At 37.7% G+C, this 17,991-nt stretch overlaps 1 protein-coding gene across 1 annotated transcript; it reads left to right on the top strand.

Annotated features, from left to right (window-relative positions):
* Positions 1–11,738: 11,738 nt before the first annotated feature.
* Positions 11,739–16,947, top strand: LOC149267616 (zinc finger CCCH domain-containing protein 17-like). Its single transcript, XM_089433707.1, has 11 exons — positions 11,739–12,093; positions 12,391–12,495; positions 12,580–12,672; positions 12,762–12,869; positions 14,259–14,405; positions 14,621–14,740; positions 14,836–14,895; positions 15,719–15,816; positions 16,065–16,467; positions 16,615–16,701; positions 16,903–16,947. The coding sequence occupies exons 1-9, from the start codon at positions 11,812–11,814 to the stop codon at positions 16,195–16,197; spliced, it is 1,146 nt and encodes a 381-aa protein (XP_089289833.1). The 5' UTR covers positions 11,739–11,811; the 3' UTR covers positions 16,198–16,467; positions 16,615–16,701; positions 16,903–16,947.
* The last annotated feature ends 1,044 nt before the right edge of the window (positions 16,948–17,991 follow it).

Raw genomic sequence — 17,991 nt, 5'->3', positions numbered from 1 at the left:
CATTTGAGTTTGTTTTATGGTTCATGCATAGTGATTGATTTCATTGGTTAATAGCTTATTCATCACTTTATTGAGTTGGAAAAACAGGTGTTCAAGTTGGGCATCCCTTCTACTAAAATGATGAATCAAAACTAGTTTCTTTTGTTTGCATGTAAGTAGTTTTATTTCCATTAAGATTTAGATATTGAGATGAATGAATTATGATGGAGTATTTTATGTGTCTCCTAAGTTAAGAGCTTCTTTCATTAATAATTTATCCATCTTAAGCTTTTGGTTTCGATCTCTAATTCATTAAGTGATAATTGGGGTGAAGGTGGACTTCTTGAGGTCAAGAACCCTTTCAATATTTCTCTCTTTTTAAGTTGATTGAATTAGAGTTATAAGATGTACTACTTTTAGCTTTTGAATAACTTATCTTTCAAGGTTTGGTTATATCTGATCTTCACATATAGTGAACTTGCCTCAAAGCATAAACAACCCGGATTGATAAGAAATAATTGTGTTAATTTAGGACCATAAATTAGCTCAACAGCTTGTTTGAATGGGCAGGGAATGTTAATCCCTTAGGTCTTGGGATGTTAGATTGCTATTATTTTTGTCAGTGTGCCAATGCAGTATCCTATAAATATACATCAAGGAAACTCATTTGAATAATCATCTTACCTTGTGGATTTAGTATATTGTGAAAAGAGGTTGCCTCCCTCAAAGAGGCTTCTAATCGACCCATTATTTCACTTGTTTAAGCATGGATTACTAATTTGGGCATTTTTTCATGCTTATTTGGATATTTGGTCCATAACATTTCTTATAAAAAAAGCTTGTTTTGTTTCATAGATAAAGCTACTCTAAATTCCGCTACACAGGTTTGCAAAGCTTTTATATCGAGAAAACCATTAGTTCTATCCATCAATCACGATTAGATATCCAAAAGGTATTCTTGTTCGACTTACTTAAGAAGTGTATTGATTATTTTCCTTACACACAAAAATCTGCAAGATAAATGTTCTTTGTATTTATACCTTTAAAGTATAATTATCATGTTTGTTTATAATTCTTATCATACCATATGGACCATGGGCCTACTTGTAGAAAGAGTATGTTAATGTCCCTCTACGTATCCCTTCAAAATTGACAACTCACCAATAATTCATAGTGTGTGTCAACGTAACATAGCTCCAAATTACATCTTCTAGTGCTGATGAAAATATCCATTAATCCCCGTGTCCATATCTAGAGGACTTCCATATGAACCTCTTTTCCTATCATTTTCTCCTTGTCTTTTGTGGATTTATCATCTTGCTTTGGGTGTTTTTAGTCAATGGCTCAACATGGCTATGGTATTCAATGTATTTGGGTACATTGTGGTTGCATGACTACTCACAACACTACCGTTTGTGAGGTTACTCTATAATTTGAAATAGTTGCATAGTTACACATTTTCCACATTCCCATGACTTGCATTATTTTGTTTGGGATGATTGGAATATATTTTGGAATAGCTCATGCACCATTTCACTACACAAACTTGGAAACTTGCAAGGATTAATCAATTGTGAATTTGCATGAGTGCAAGTCGATTTCATATGTTGGAACATTCCGAAAATCTCATTGACATGAGCAAAGTCAATCAATGGACTTCGGTCATGTCCATCGAATTTGTATAATAATTTAGAATTTGCAATCGACATAAGGATGAGTTATGAATTTGCTATAATATATGGTGATTAGGCATGGTATGTTTATCATACCTTCAGACAATTTGAAGTATGCATACTAAAAGAAGTGAACCAATGTTTAATTTTCCAAACGCTATTTTGAATTTAATGGGATTTCTAATTTTTTCAAAATGCCCATTTCAATTAGTTGGATTAGAGGGGGATGTTAGGTCCTATGGCACATCAATGAGAATTTTAGGGGAAATATGAGGGGGTTACAAATTTTGGCTGGGTGAATTTTTTGGAAAGAATAAAGAAGGAAAAGAAGAAATCCATATTACATGGCTTCATCGCATGTAAAACCTTCAGTTGCAAAGCATCGAGGACAAAGCTTTTTGAAGGGCGGTACCATGGTATGACCCCAAGGGGAGAATATATGGGGTTATATGAATATGATATGATACAGGGGGGGATATATGGGGTTAAATGTACATGGGACACGTACATTTATATGTAATACTGTTCAACATGATAAAGGGGCCGCATGTGCAATGTGTGAATAGGTGTATAGAGAGAGCATTCAATCATATTTTTTTCCCTTATTGGTGAGCTATTATATTTTATTACTATAATATAAACAACATAGTCAATGGGAAAAAATCATAATGAGCATTGGGTGATTGTGCAACAAGATATCCAAACTTCCATATGAATGTATGACAAAGATCCCATACATTATGATTGAACATAACTACCATCTAGAAACCAAAAACCAAAAATGTCTTCCTTGAGGAAAACCAAGTAACGCTAAATAAACAGTTGAAGAGTCACAATCTTAAGCTTATAGAAACAACATAGAGGTTTTTCCAAGAAGGAAACAAAACCCTCTATGGATTGGTGATCCATGGTGCATGCAAAATTTGGAAAACCCCAAAACCTATGAAGAGAAGTTGGAGTTAGATAGTTTGGGTCTTAAACTCTCATCGCGAGTTTGTTTTGACCAAGGGTTGGTGTTGAATTCAAGTATATGTCGATAGAGCGTACGAGCTCTCGACTGAGATTCTAATTTCATCACATATTCACACATCCTTACCAAAACCCATGACACGTCTTCATGGGATTAACCTTATGTTAATGGAAAAGCAAGGAGAGGCATCAACAAACAATGCATGAATTGTTCCAATGAAAAAGGGGCCAAACCCCAAGGATTTCATAGATACAAGGATGAATGACCGCTCAAGTTGGTCACAGGCCTTCTCAAAACCTATCTTATAAAAATAGAATCAAGTCCAATAACATAAGCCCATTCCACACCTTCGCACACAACAATAAGATCATCTAGGATGTATCTACCTTGTATGAAGCATTTATGCTCTAACATGATTATATTAGTTGAATTGAGGCTTCTGTGATCCATATCAAGTTTATGAGAAAGGGGTTTATACTATTCCTTGTTCCTTTGGGACCCCCCATATTGGTGAGATGGGTCGCTCCATTAATCAAAGGATCAGTGAGTGCGCAACTGACCTTAAGCATAGAAGAACCAAGTCTTCTGCTTTAGCAGAGCACGTGGAGAAAACTAATCATCACGTCTGTATTGAGGAAGCTAGTGTTATTGCTAAAGTTTCGCATTTCCATCATCGGAAATTTAGGGAGGCCCTTGAGATTGAAAAAAGGCCGATCAATCTCAATAGAGAGGATGGCTGGAAGATCAGCTGTTGTTGGGTCCCAGCGCTCTCCTCCTAGTCGTTTTCTTCCTCCCCTCCCTAGGTTTAGCTTAATCTTGTTGTCTTTTAAGTAAATTCCCCTTGTTTCTCGTTTCCTGTGGCCTTTGTTCTTTAAGGTGTGGTTGTTAAGTTTTGAAGTATTTTAGTAGCAATTAATTTATGCTATTAGGTTTATTCTAATAATTTTAATTAACAATAAAAGTAATTCTGAATTTAATCTATGATGAGGTGTTATTTTTAACCCTTAAATAAAATATTAACTAATTTTTAAATATTAAATATTTTTTTTGACCCTTATTTATTTTATTTCTTTAAGATAGTCCCTTTACCTCGTACCTTAATAAGAATATAACCAGCGATATTTATATTTAACAACTTTTATAGCTAACTATTAATTACTCTAATATTTATATAGGTAATAACTTTTATAATTAACTATTAATTTATATTAGTTTATTTTAATATATAATTATAAGTATAAGTTTATAAAATGGTCCCCTTACTTTTATTTTTTATAACTAATAATTACTTTAATATTTATATAGGTAATAACTATTAATTTATTTATTTGAATATATATTTATAACTATAAATTCATAAATGGTGCCCTTGCTTTTATTTTTATTAAAATATACAACTAATTGAATTAAGTTATTTATTTAAATATAGTTTTTGGCCCTAATCCAGTCCATCTAACCGTTTCCCGGTCAAATTTAGCCGTTAGACAATATAGCCGTTACCTGGTCAGGAAATATAGTTGTTGGATGCTCTGCTCTGACTATTTAATATGCTAAAATAGATCTGTTTCTTCAACTTGTCCTCACGATGAACCACACTGGTTGGTTCGAAACACGTCGACAAATGAAATATCATATGATTATATTAGGTAATGTATGCTTTATAATGCAAACTTTTATGCCTCGGCCCAAATTGTTCATGGTTGTTGTATGGCATGGTATCAAGTTAGGTTTCCCCACCTCGAGGTTGAATTTTATGGTGCCCTAATTGAAGTCATCCCCAAGTGATTAAGTTCTTACTAGTTGTTGATAGACCCACAAGAATGGGGCGACCAAGTTCCATGTTGCTTTGTAGAACTTACAGTAGAATCGGTAAATCGCTTAGGCTTTATGGGCGATAATCATTGATTCCATGCATATAAACAATCAACCAATACAAAGAAAAATGCATGGTCATGATCACACCTTTTCTCCTCCACAACCTTCTTCAAGACCTCATCTTAAAATGTTGCATCACTGCTTCTCACTCGATATAAGCAATTGAGACTAGAGAAACAATTTGTAATGATCAGTAAATGCTTTCTTAATCACCCTTCTTTAATTCACCCTCTCATTCTTTCTCCCGGAGCATACATCTTCGCGCTTCTGGATTTGATTCTTTCTTAATCATCCCCTTTTTAGTCAGTGTCCCGCTCTTTCTATTAGAGACATACATCTTGTCTCTGGCGATTTTGATTGTCAAGGCCTTAAAAGAGACCACAGTAGTCCTATCCCCAATCTTGAACAAATGTTTTCAAGCATGAAGTTATGATTCCCGATCATGCTCAAATTCATTGACCCTCATAAGGTGGGACAACTTGGACCAAGCCTATTTTTCTTCATCAAAAGAGATGAGGTGAATGTCCTTAGACATAGTTTCAAATTCTTCTTAAATGCCCCGGTGATGTAAACAAAAAAACTCACGGGGATGCCGTGCCTAAAAATTCATACCATGCATATCCACCAAAATCATTGTAGGAATTTACAGGGTAAGTTCCTCAGAAAGAATACCAAAAGGACACCGCTCACAACCAGATCTCAAATCAATACACCAGTATTTTTGACGTGGTTAAAACCCTCAGAGTGCAAGGAGGGAAACAGTCCACGGCCTGTCCCAACGTGGGTACTACAGGCAATTTATTAATCAAAGAATGAAAATTTACATAAGCTTCTCTCATGCACGGATTACCCGAACAATGACCCTCCATGCGCTTTAAATAGAACTCATGGACCAATCGGGTGTCAAGCCACGGATCAAGTGTCGGTAATACCGAGGTGAGAGTGAACCGTCGGATCACTACATATCGTGACCGTCGGATTGTAAGTTACAATATGTACAATGGTAAAGAAACACACTTTACCTAACTCTAAACTAGACCAAGTTGAACTTAACTATATCCTATGTGTCGGAATATCCTAACATCCCCCCTTAAGAACAACTTGGGATAGGATTGAAGGATTTACAAATATGACACAATAGGAGAAGGAAGGAGGCACTAGAGCCTATCCCCCCTTAGTGACAACTTCCTGAACTCCAAGCATATATCGAAGTTTAGTGAACTTCGCCTCTGTGAGAGCCTTTGTGAAGATGTCTGCAACCTGATCATCTGTTGGACAATATTGCACTTCAAGAACATGGTCATGAATGAGCTTTCTGATGAAGTGCATGTGTAGTTCGATGTGTTTGCTGTGCTGATGCTGGACTGGATCTTTGCATAGCTGAATGGCACTTTGATTATCACACCAAAGTGTGGTTGGATGCTGCTGCTCAAAGCCAAACTCTGATAGGATCTGACGAAGCCACAAGGCATCCTTACTAGCTTCCACGGCACCACGATACTCTGCTTCTGCTGACGAAAGAGAAATGGCAGCCTGTTTCTTACAAGCCCATGTAATAGGTCCTGAACCAAGAGTGAAGACATAACCGGCAGTAGACTTCCGATCATCAGGGTCACCAGCCCAATCAGAATCAGTGAAACCAACTAACAGAGGAGCTGCTTTGGCACTGTAATGAATCCCAAACTGTACTGTACCTCGAACATAACGAAGTATTCTTTTGGCTGCTTTCCAATGACTTTCACGGGGGTTTTGCATAAAACTAGCAACAAGGCCAACAACAAAGGAAAGATCAGGACGAGTATGGGTTAAGTACAAGAGTTTTCCTACAAGTTGACGGTATAAGGTAGCATCAACTTCAGGAGAAGTACAAGAGACTGAAAGTTTGACTCCAGACTGAAAGGGAGAAGGGGCTGGCTTACAGTCTTCCATGTGAAAATGACGAAGAATATCACAAGCATACTTGGACTGGGAAAGGGAAATACCCTCCTTGGATTGCAAGACTTGAAGACCGAGAAAATAGTGTAAGTGTCCTAAGTCTGTCATTTCAAATTTCTTTTTAAGGATAGACTTCACATGGTTTATAAGGTTGGGATCACTACCAGTAAGGATAAGATCATCAACATAAAGAACAAGGATGATAAGAGAGTCACCCACTTTCTTGGTGTAGACAGTATTGTCAGAATGACACCTAGAAAAGCCAGATTCTAAAAGAAAGCTATCCATTTTGGCATACCAAGCCCGAGGAGCTTGCTTGAGACCATAAAGGGATTTCTTAAGTCGACACACAAGGCTGGAGTCTGTTTGTATGAAGCCAATGGGTTGTTCCATATAGATTTCTTCCTGCAAGTCCCCATGCAAGAAGGCAGATTTAACATCCATCTGATGGACTTCCCATTTTAAAGAGGCAGCAAGGGAAAGAACAAGGCGGATAGAGTTCATTTTGGCAACAGGGGCGAAGGTTTCAGTGTAGTCAATGCCTTCAACCTGTGAAAAGCCCTTAGCAACAAGACGAGCTTTATGTTTATCAATTTTTCCATCTGGTCCATACTTGGTTCTGTAAACCCATTTACATCTTACAAGTTTCCGTCCCTTTGGTAGAGGAACAAGATCCCATGTATCATTTGTCATCAATGAATGGTATTCTTCATTCATAGCTGCTTCCCAATGTGGATGGCCTGAAGCTTCTGCAAAAGTGTCAGGATCATGATTTACTGGAGCTTGAGCCAGTAAAGAAGAGGCTCTTTCAAACTGAGAACGTGTACGTCGCTGATCTGTAGGATCACCGGCAAGATCACCTGCTGCATCTCGAGTAGCACGGACCCATCTTGGAAGTTGAGGATCCTGAGAAGGTGGGGGAGGATTGTCATCCTCACTTTCATCATCTGAAGAAGAAATGTTTTCAAAAGTAGAAGAGATAGGAAGAGGTGGCACATCCGCCGGACTAGGCTCGCAGGCCGATTTATTTTCATCAAATTTTACATCTCTTCTAATGATAACATTTTTGGACTTAAATGGAATAAGTCTATAACCTTTTACATCTTCAGAATATCCAACAAAAGTGCATTTCTCACTCTTAGGTTCTAAAGCTTTATGCTTTTCATCTGGAATATGGGCCCATGCTTCACTTCCAAACACACGAAAGTGACTTACATCTGGTTTAATGGAACTCCAAGCTTCTTCTGGAGTGATATTCTCTAGAACCTTAGTAGGAGTGCGATTGATTATATAATTTGCACAATTAATTGCTTCGGCCCAAAAACTAAGACTGAGTCCTTTAGATTGCAGCATACAATTAGCCATTTCCTTTAAGGTGCGATTTTTCCTTTCAGCTACACCATTTTGTTGTGGAGTGTATGGAACAGTATGTTGCATTTGAATTCCATTTTCAGTGCAAAAGTTGATGAATGTGTTTTTAACATATTCTCCACCATTATCAGTTCTTAGCTTAAGAATTTGATGTCCAGATTGTTTTTCAACAAAGGCTTTGAAGGCCAAAAAAGTGTTAAATACTTCGCTCTTGAGTTTTAAGAAGTATACCCAAGTGCGTCTGGAGAAATCATCAATGAAAGTTAAGAAGTACTTGCAGCCAGAGAATGAAGCAACAGGAAGAGGACCACATAAATCACTGTGCACAAGCTGTAAAGGGGCTGAGGCGTGCCAAGAGGCACGTTTGTCAAAACTGTCCCGATGATGTTTTCCGAGTACACATCCGGAACAAACACCATCTCTGCAAGATACCATAGGAAGACCTGTCACCATATTTTCTTTACATAGATGCTGAAGGGAGCGATAGTTTAAGTGACCAAATCGCTCATGCCAAAGTTTGCTCACTTCATCATTATGAGCAACAAATACTGAGGGAAGATTTGATGACCCAAAGTTGTGAAACTTATACAACCTTGTGGAATCATCAGCAAGACCAGTAGCTAGAATCTGTTTAGGATCTTTTAGATCCTTGATTACAACATCATGAGGTGAAAATTCAACAATTTTACCTTCACCTGAATGAGTTATCTGATAGACAGATAGAAGGTTGCAGGATAAGGTTGGAACACATAATACATCATTAAACTGACCATTGTCTAGATGAACAGTTCCAGTCCCTACAACATTAAGAGATCTATCATCACCAACATATATATTTTTGGTGTTACAATCATTTAAAGAAGAAAACATGGCTTGGTTTTTGGCCATGTGATAAGAGGCTCCAGAATCAATGAGCCACTCATGAGAATGAGAAGAAGAAGAAGATACATTTAATGCATAACCAGACTGAGATGATTGACAACGACATGCAGAAAGTGCCATTCCGGAAGTTGAAGTTGAAGTAGGCTCCACATGGATGTTATGTTTCTTCATTGCGGCTTCCAAGGCTTCCATCTTCTTAAAGCATTTAGATTCTAAGTGGCCATCTCGATTACAAAAGTTACAATGTCTATCAGTCTTCTTCCATTTGTTTTTATTGGTTTTATCATTTTGCTGAAATGATCTTTCATCTTGAGGCTGAGTTGGTTTAGGACCATTCTTTTGAGGATATGACTTCTTAGGATTCTTTGAATTTGGTTGCTGCTGGGCGGCTAACGCTTTCGAGGAAGAGTTTCCAAGATTAAGAAGACCAAGGTGTAAGAGTTTTTCTTGTTCTCTTATTAAGGAATCACAAAAGGAGTCAAAGGAAGGGGGCTTGTAGTCTTTGCCTTGACAAATGAAAGCTTTCCTTGTAGAATGGAAAGTGGAAACAAATACAGAGTAGGCTGGTCCCAACTTAGTAAGGATGGAATAAATAAGGTTACCATCTTCTTTCTTAACTTTAACACCTTCCAAGAGATATCTAAGGGTCTTGAATTTGGACAAGAAATCTTCAATGCAAGAAAAATTATTAGGATCCAAAGTAAGCAACTCATTCTCAAGTTGATGGGCTCTAATTTCATTTTTAATCCCAAAAACTTTAGCGAGTTTTTCTAATGCTTCATGAGGAGTTTCAAGTTCTGCAATGTGGAATCTAAGATCAGGAGAAATAGACATTCCTATCAAACCACGTGCTTGATCTTTTCTATTTTCTCATTTTTCAGCTTTGTCTTCATCTTTTGGTTTCTTCTCTTGGTCTGTGGCTATTCTGAAGAGACCTTTACTTCTAAGTAAATCTCCCATGTAGGCTACCCATTGGAAGTAGTTAGTGCTGTTAAGAATGACTTGGCATGGACTTTCCATTTTTTTTGAAAAAAACTGAAGCTGAAGATGCTGAAAGTAAGTGGTCCAATGGATAGATCTCGAAAAAATAGGCTGTTTTAAAAAAAACGGCTCTGAAAAAAGCTTCCGGATGAAGAAGTTATGGCTTTTTGAAAAAAAATTGTTGACGTTGCCGGCAAAGTGCGCGAATGTGCGGGAATGAAAAAATCCGCCCCCACAAAATGGAGACTTGAACCCAAGACCTCTACTCTCTTAAAATAGCTTTGAACCAATTGATCTATACAAAAAATTTGAGAGAGAGAGAGAGAGAGGGAGAGGGGGGGGGCGGGGGGGCCTTGATTTGCGTGCTTGCTTTGAGAAAGCTCTTTTTCCCTACAAAACACAAAACACAAAACCCAACACGAATATGCAAAGAAAAACGAACCTTGCGGCTCGAAGTTAACTTTAGCTAAAAAACTAGAAATTAAAAAAAATAAAATCTCAAAGTTAGCTTTAGCCGAAAAACTAAATATTTTTCTCAATGTTTCTGATTTTCCGAGATCACACTAAGGTGCAGGGAAAAGAGCATACGCATGAGAAAAATCCTTCCTTTCTGTTTCTGATTTGCCCAGATTGCACAGAGTCGCAGGGCAAAGAGCATACGCAGAAATGAAAGGTATAGATCCGGTTAAAAAAAAGGCTAAATAAACCGAAACCGAAATAAGCAGAGAGAAAATAACAGTAAATTGCAAAAAACACTGTATACCTCCCGATCTGAAAAATGACGCAGCTAGGGCTACCGGAAACCTTTTCGCGTGAAACGAAAGGGGTTCCTCACTGAAACAGATGCTCCGAACGCAACAGAGCAGTCCTCTCGGCCCGAAAGCAATCAGAAACAGCAGATCTAGGAAACAACAGCCGCATGCAGTTCTACCGGCTTCAGATTTGGATCACCAACGGACGCAGCCCTCAAATAGCTCTGATACCATGTAGGAATTTACAGGGTAAGTTCCTCAGAAAGAATACCAAAAGGACACCGCTCACAACCAGATCTCAAATCAATACACCAGTATTTTTGACGTGGTTAAAACCCTCAGAGTGCAAGGAGGGAAACAGTCCACGGCCTGTCCCAACGTGGGTACTACAGGCAATTTATTAATCAAAGAATGAAAATTTACATAAGCTTCTCTCATGCACGGATTACCCGAACAATGACCCTCCATGCGCTTTAAATAGAACTCATGGACCAATCGGGTGTCAAGCCACGGATCAAGTGTCGGTAATACCGAGGTGAGAGTGAACCGTCGGATCACTACATATCGTGACCGTCGGATTGTAAGTTACAATATGTACAACGGTAAAGAAACACACTTTACCTAACTCTAAACTAGACCAAGTTGAACTTAACTATATCCTATGTGTCGGAATATCCTAACAATCATAACCATGGTGAAAGATGGAAGCAAAACCATTACTAATTTACCAGGGAGATGCTACCATAAATTTTGTTTACACTAGCAATGAAATGTTAAATCCAAAGCAAATAACAAAGCACACGAGTCAATTACAACAAATGAAATTTTATCTGCCTTTTGACGCAGTCTAATTCTATAGTTGAAATGTATAAAATCAACTCCACTCATACTCACACGATATAATGGATGGATGATAGAATGATTTTTCCATTGATTTGTGTATATTATTAAAAGTATTTTGTGGAGGTTGAATCCCATCATATATCTAATAATTATTAATAGTTAAATTAAAATTTTAAAAATCTGATTCCAAAATAAACATGCATACTTATAACAAAAAAAAATAATAATAATAACAGTAAAACTGAAAAAAATACATGCATTAAATTCCAAGATTCCAAAGAGAGAAAAATTAAAAGTGAAATGGATGAAAACCTTAAATTCCAAGATTCCAAAAATAGGAAGAAATGCATGCATGTGACCAAACGTAAACCTAAACGTAACAAATCCCAATACCAATAAATAATACTTGGGAAGAGTAGAGTGGATGATGACAGTTACACAGTGAAAGAGAAAGAGAAGGCGAGAAAGCGAGCGAGATTTGAATGATATTTGGCGAACGACAAGCGGGAAGAAGCACCCAAGTTTTATCTCTCTCTACCTGCTGGCAGCCATGGGAGCGGCCACGCCATTCATCTCAGAGAAACCCGCACCACACCTGCAAAAGTGTAGCCGAAGCCACACCTGCAAAACCGTTGGAGCTCCAAAGAAAAATGAAGAAGACAGGGATAGACGGGGGAGAGGTCAGGCTCGGAAAAAGATTCAGAAAGCCTGCCGTTACTGGCTCGCAGGCAATTGCATGCACACAGGAGATGACTGCAAATATCTGCACTCCCATGTTGTTGGAGGCTCCGATGTCACTTTCTTGACAAAGCTCGTCGGCCACAGTAACAAGGTATGTAGCTTCTCGGTTTCCTTATTTGCTCTGCATATTCTTAGCTTGTTTTGGTTGGCTTCTGGCTTTCTCGCTCCCTCTGCATACTCTTGATTTGCTCGTTCTTTGTTGGTTTCCTTACAAAATGTGCTCTGTTTCTTGGTTTCCTTGTCTTTTTCCATATCCCTTTGATTTGCTTGGTTTCCTTGTCTTTTCTCCATACCCATTTGATTTGCTTGGTTTCCTTATTTTATGTGCTTTGTTTCTGGGTTTTCTTATCTTCTTTGCATATCCATTTGATTTACTTCCTTCCCACAGGCTATTCGAGGGATTGCTTTTCCTTCTCATTTAGGCGCTGCTGACAAACTCTATTCCGCTGGACAAGACAACAAGCTTATGGTCTGGGACTGCCATACAGGCCAGGTACTCTGAGCTTTTATTTACACTCAACTCTTATACTGTCTATAAATATCTTCATCGAAGCTTAACGTCTTCTTTCTTAAACAGGGTACACATATTCCTTTACATGGCGTGAGCGAAGCTGGATGCCTCCTCAGTGAAGGTCCTTGGATTTTTGTTGGCGTTCCTAACGCTGTCAAGGTAATTTAACGAGATTAACCTTAGCATTAGAATTGTTTTTGTCAGTGTGATTTTCTTCAGGTTGCTAACACGGTGGATTTATATTTCAGGCTTGGAATACTCTCACGTCCACGCAACAATCTTTAGATGGCCCCAGGGGACACGTTCATGCCCTTGCTGTCGTTAATCAAATGCAAATGCTTTTTGCTGGAACAGAAGTGAGTCTCCTAAACTGCTTTGGCTTATGTAGTCATATTTGTTGTGACAAACCCCCTGATCTAAGGAGAGATGGTCAGTGGGTTACTTGACTCCACTGCCGTTGACCGGGATTTTTTTTTGAAATACATAATGCCAAAGATATCTGAATCCTCTACAAAAATCCTCGACCTAGGAATATCTGTCCCATGACCCGGTTCTTATTTTTGTTTTTTGGATCAAATACTTGCATCATTTAAAATTCATGAAGGAAATAAGTAGGGGGTTGTCACATTTGTAGTGTGTTTTCTTTTATTAGCTAAACTCTAAGTCATGACCAGTGTGTTCGAAATCAGTGGAACTAGCCAGTCCGACCGGGTTGGGGGTCGAACTAGTCTGTTTCACAGCCTTGAACCTGCGAAGTGGCCGGTTCGGTACCGAACTGACTGATTCTATACAATTTGACCAAAGACATTCCAAATGTAATTAAAAAAATAAAATAAAATAAACATGAATTTTTGAGTGGGGCGGCATAACTTTCAAGCCTATGGCTCTTGAATCCTTATCCAATTTATGGTAATGTCCTCCTTTTTTTTGTTTTTGTTTTCATCCTTTTACTTAAATTTTTAACATTAACATGAAATAACTGAGGATTTTTTAGAGTGGTTCCAACTTCATTGGATTTAATATGGGGAAAGCAAATGTTTAGAGCTCGCTCAAAATCTAGTAGACTTAACCGTTTCTTAGGATTTCAAGATTGGGGGAATTGCAATGTTTCCTTTGGATTTTGTCATGTATGAGGGTATGGAACTAGCAATTAATCAAGATCACCAAACCCTCTATGTACCTTGATGTTAGTGGCATTGGTTGTCAAACTCCTTTATCATGACCCTATAAAAAATGTACCCATCACTCAAACAAAATCTTGACTCGACATGCTATGCTTTTTCTATCTTATTTTAATGCTTAGAGTGTGATATTGATGACGAAGGTCCCAACAGAGGCAATGGTTATGATGATATGTATGTTTTTGTTGTAGCATGAATTTCTTTTTCTTTTTTTAGTGCTAGAGGCCATCTAGAGCCTATATTTTGTTGTATTTTCGTTTCAGAGATGAATTGCACTCGATGCTATTTTGGTTATGTGCACCCTTACATGCTATATCAATGAGAAGTTTTGCTTGTCTGTGTATAAAATGCTTTGGATTCATACGAATGCACATGACTATATATCTTTTTCTTTAAAATTTGAATGTATGTATTTTCGGCCAACCAATTCTCTAGTCCGGTTTTTTAGTGGTTCTGGTCCGGTTTCAACTGGTTCTCAGTTCGCCAGTTTGGTTCCGATAACATTGGTGGTGACTTTATTACATTATATAGCCCCACTGATTATGTTGACTTACGGTTTTACAGGATGGCACTATTTTTGCATGGAAATTTAATTCTCCAGCCAATGCATTTGAACCTGCAGTTTCCCTCGCAGGGCACACCCTGCCTGTTGTCTCAATGGTCTCAGGGGCAGGAAGACTCTACTCCGCTTCCATGGACCACACAATAAGGGTATGTTTCTTTGCTTCTCGTCCACTACTTTTATTTGTATTTGTTTACACAGTAAGATAAAAGAAAATTTGGGCTGACCTGGTTAATAAAAGCACAAATAAACATTGTTTTTCTTGCAAGCTTTGATGTTTTTCATTCACTTACAATTTTAGAAAATGAATTATGTACCCAATTCCAGATGAGTTTATATTTGACAGTTGTAAAGAAATTCACAGGTCTGGGATATGGAAAGTTTTCAATGTATACAGACCTTGAGGGATCACAAGTCAGTTGTAATGTCTCTTCTCTGTTGGGATGACTATGACTTGTCGTGCTCACTAGACAACACGGTGAAGGTAAGGAAGACTTCATCATATGTCCATGTTTCATTCAGGAAACAAAATGGTGTACAAACTTCATTGGAATTTCTAACTCATCAAATGCAATGCAGGTATGGGCCGCTACATCAAGTGGAGCCTTGGAAGTGACTTACACTCATAGCGAAAAGAATGTATGTTATCTAATCCTCTCTACCTATAACAATTGTGTACATTTTATAATTAGTTTTTTTATCCATGCAACAACCTATTTACTTAGTTGCAGTGCAATGCTTTTTTTGTATTCATGATTTATCTACTAAGTTGCATTGCAACGTGCTTCTATTTGGCATGGTGGTCCTAGGATCTGAAATCAAAGAGGGGTAACCAGTCCATGGGGATGGTGTGACCTCTTTATTTTTTTAAAGCCAAAGTGACATCTAGATTATTTATTAATTATTTTAATCAAACATGTTTTGTTCTGCTGCAATTCTGTAGTTAGTTTTATGATTTATAAGTCTCAGTAGTTGAAGGACGCCAAGGCCCAAGGGCAAGACATTTGTGCATCAGAAATTATTTAGTGGGTTTTGTGATTTATAAGTCTTGGTAGTTGAGGGACCCCAAGGCCCAAAGGCAAGACATTTGTGCATCAGAAACTAGATACCACAGTAAAATCAAATTCCACGAGAAAGTCTATGATTCATTCCTTTAATGGTTTCTTTACTTCTCTCAAATCTAAACATCCAGGTTGGGAGCTTTTAATGTATTTTATTGGAAAATCAACTACACTTACTACGCAAAATCCTTGATATTTTGCAAACTTGAACTTGTCTGTTTTATTATTATCATTATTATTTTAATGCAGCAAGGCCTTGCATGTAAGTGATATTTTGTTTTTTTGTGTATGGTGTAAGAATCGAGTCAAACAATCCTATTAAGTCACTAGATATTGCAAGGTTTATGTTTCTTTTCTCAGAATTAAGTGGAGTTAAATTATTTTGGTTTTGCTTCTCACAGGGTGTTCTTGCACTATGTGGAATGAATGATGAACAATCCAAGCCTGTCTTGCTTTGTTCCTGCAACGATAACAGTGTGCGCCTCTACGACTTGCCATCGTAAGTACAGCTGCTCTTGAGTTCATTATACTAAAATATTGGAAAATGGAAAAGCATTTTTGATCATTCTGAGAATGAAAACAAGTTGGGCTTCGGAATGCCTTTGGGCTATTTCAGGGTCATTTTGTCCTTGTTTTAAAAATATTTAATGGACTAGGAAATTGTTGATGCGCTCATTTATGGAGTTACATGAATGTGCTCATATTGTCTGCTTTTTGGTAAAATAACATTTACGGGTTTTGTCTCAGGTTTAAAGAACGATGTAGACTGTTCTCGAGAAATGAGGTGCGAGTATTCCAGCTTGGACCTGGTGGATTATTTTTCACTGGTGATGGAGAGGGGGAACTTAAAGTATGGAAATGGGATACCCAGACTCTATGAGAGGCTGAGACAACCTATAAGAGTTTTGTTGTAACTAAGAGTCTCCAGTTGAAATGCTACTGTGGTCACTCCGACCCTTGTTCATATCTCCCACATGTGAAGCTCCTCCTGTACTCTTTTCACTTAGCATACTCTAACTACATCCACGCCGCTATGATCGTATTGGTCTGTGGAATAAACTCACATTGACAGAGGTATCTTTAGATGGCCCTGGGCACAAATTCATTCCCTGGTTTTGTCGCTAATCATATGCCTTTCACTGAAACACAAGTAAGTCTCCTGCTTTCCTTCTGTAATCATCTGTGTCATGTGTTTTGCTTTATTAAGTAAAATCTAGATATATGTGTGGCATCTTCTGTTTACTGTGGTTATAGTTTTCTCCATTTTAATTTTTTCTAAAACATTATTTGCTGACAGAGAAGTGGAGGACATTTTCCATCCCATCAGCTGTGCATCACATACAAACTAATTTTGTCTCCACCCACAATCATTTACTGGCTTTTGGTAAGATTTGGGACCATATTTATCAATTTACGGTCTTATCAAAGTTTTCTATACTTTCAGTTTCATTTCAGATCCATTTATACTTTTTATGAAATGTGGTAATGCACTTTCAGAAGTTGATGGCATATTTCTCCGAGAGCAGACTTTCATAATTGTATTGTCATTTATCTGCATATTTTGAGAAACACATTTCTTTTGCAGGTGGGCTATGATATTTTCCATCTCATCATATGTGCATCGTGCAAACTGATTTTCTTTCCTCCCACAATCATTTACTAGCCCTCAGTAAGGTTTGGGACCATATTTACCAATTTATGGTGTTATCAAATCTTCTTCCAGTACCTTCAATTTCATTTCACATCCATTTATATTTTTTTATGAGCAGTTGTAATGGATTTTTGGAATTAGATGATATATTCTCCTGAGACAAGACTTTCATTGTTGTATTGTCATTTATCTGCATGTTTTGAGGGACATATTTATTTTGCAGGTGGGCTATGACACTTTCCGCCTTCTTAAAATGTGCATCAGATGCAAGCTGGATTTTTTTTTCCATCCACAATCATTTACTGGCCCTTGGTAAGCTTTGGGACGATATTTATCAATTTATGGTCTTATCAAAGCTTTCTATACCTTCTGTTTCATTTCGGAATCGATCCATCTATACTTTTATGTGGTAGTGCATTTTTTGAGATTTGATGATATATTCTCATTAGAGTAGACTTTCATGATTGTATTGTCATTTATCTGCATATTTTGAAGGGCATTTATTTTGCAGGTGAGTTATTGCTGGGGCTGCTCCGTTGCTGACCAAGTTCCACAAGTTGTGGGCTTTGTTAGTTTAGGATATCCTTTTGGTGTGCGGCTGCATCAATAATCTTTGGTGGGCACCACAAATCTACTCTGCAGTCTCCAAAATCAAAGGCAGTATTGCAGCCATTCCCTTCTTGCAAAGCAAAGCCCAGCAGATGCAAAAATAATGGCACGTCCTGTGTACTTTGGACGATGTTCGAAAGGTTTAGATGTGACATACCTGGGTTTTAAGATACTTGTTGGTGAGGCTGATTAGGCTGTGCGACAGCTATCACATTGCTCAATCAACAAATATTTGATTCTCTCACTGTTGGACTTGATTTGATTATTTTTTCCCCTTTGGTATAGTGTTGATTAAGATACGGGACTGGTTGAATATACTGTTACTGATTAGCATTGAGTGTGAATATCTCATCTTCTTCTCAGTTTCAAGAGTAAACTTATATTTCCTAGTGGAAAATGTTTGAATAATTTTGG

The sequence above is a fragment of the Pinus tabuliformis genome, chromosome 6 (genome assembly GCF_031772625.1).
Source record: "Pinus tabuliformis cultivar Carrire ecotype Pingquan chromosome 6, CPIR1, whole genome shotgun sequence".
Taxonomy (NCBI): domain Eukaryota; kingdom Viridiplantae; phylum Streptophyta; class Pinopsida; order Pinales; family Pinaceae; genus Pinus; species Pinus tabuliformis.
Note: the sequence above shows the minus strand (reverse complement) of the source record. Positions and strands in the feature narration are given on the sequence as shown.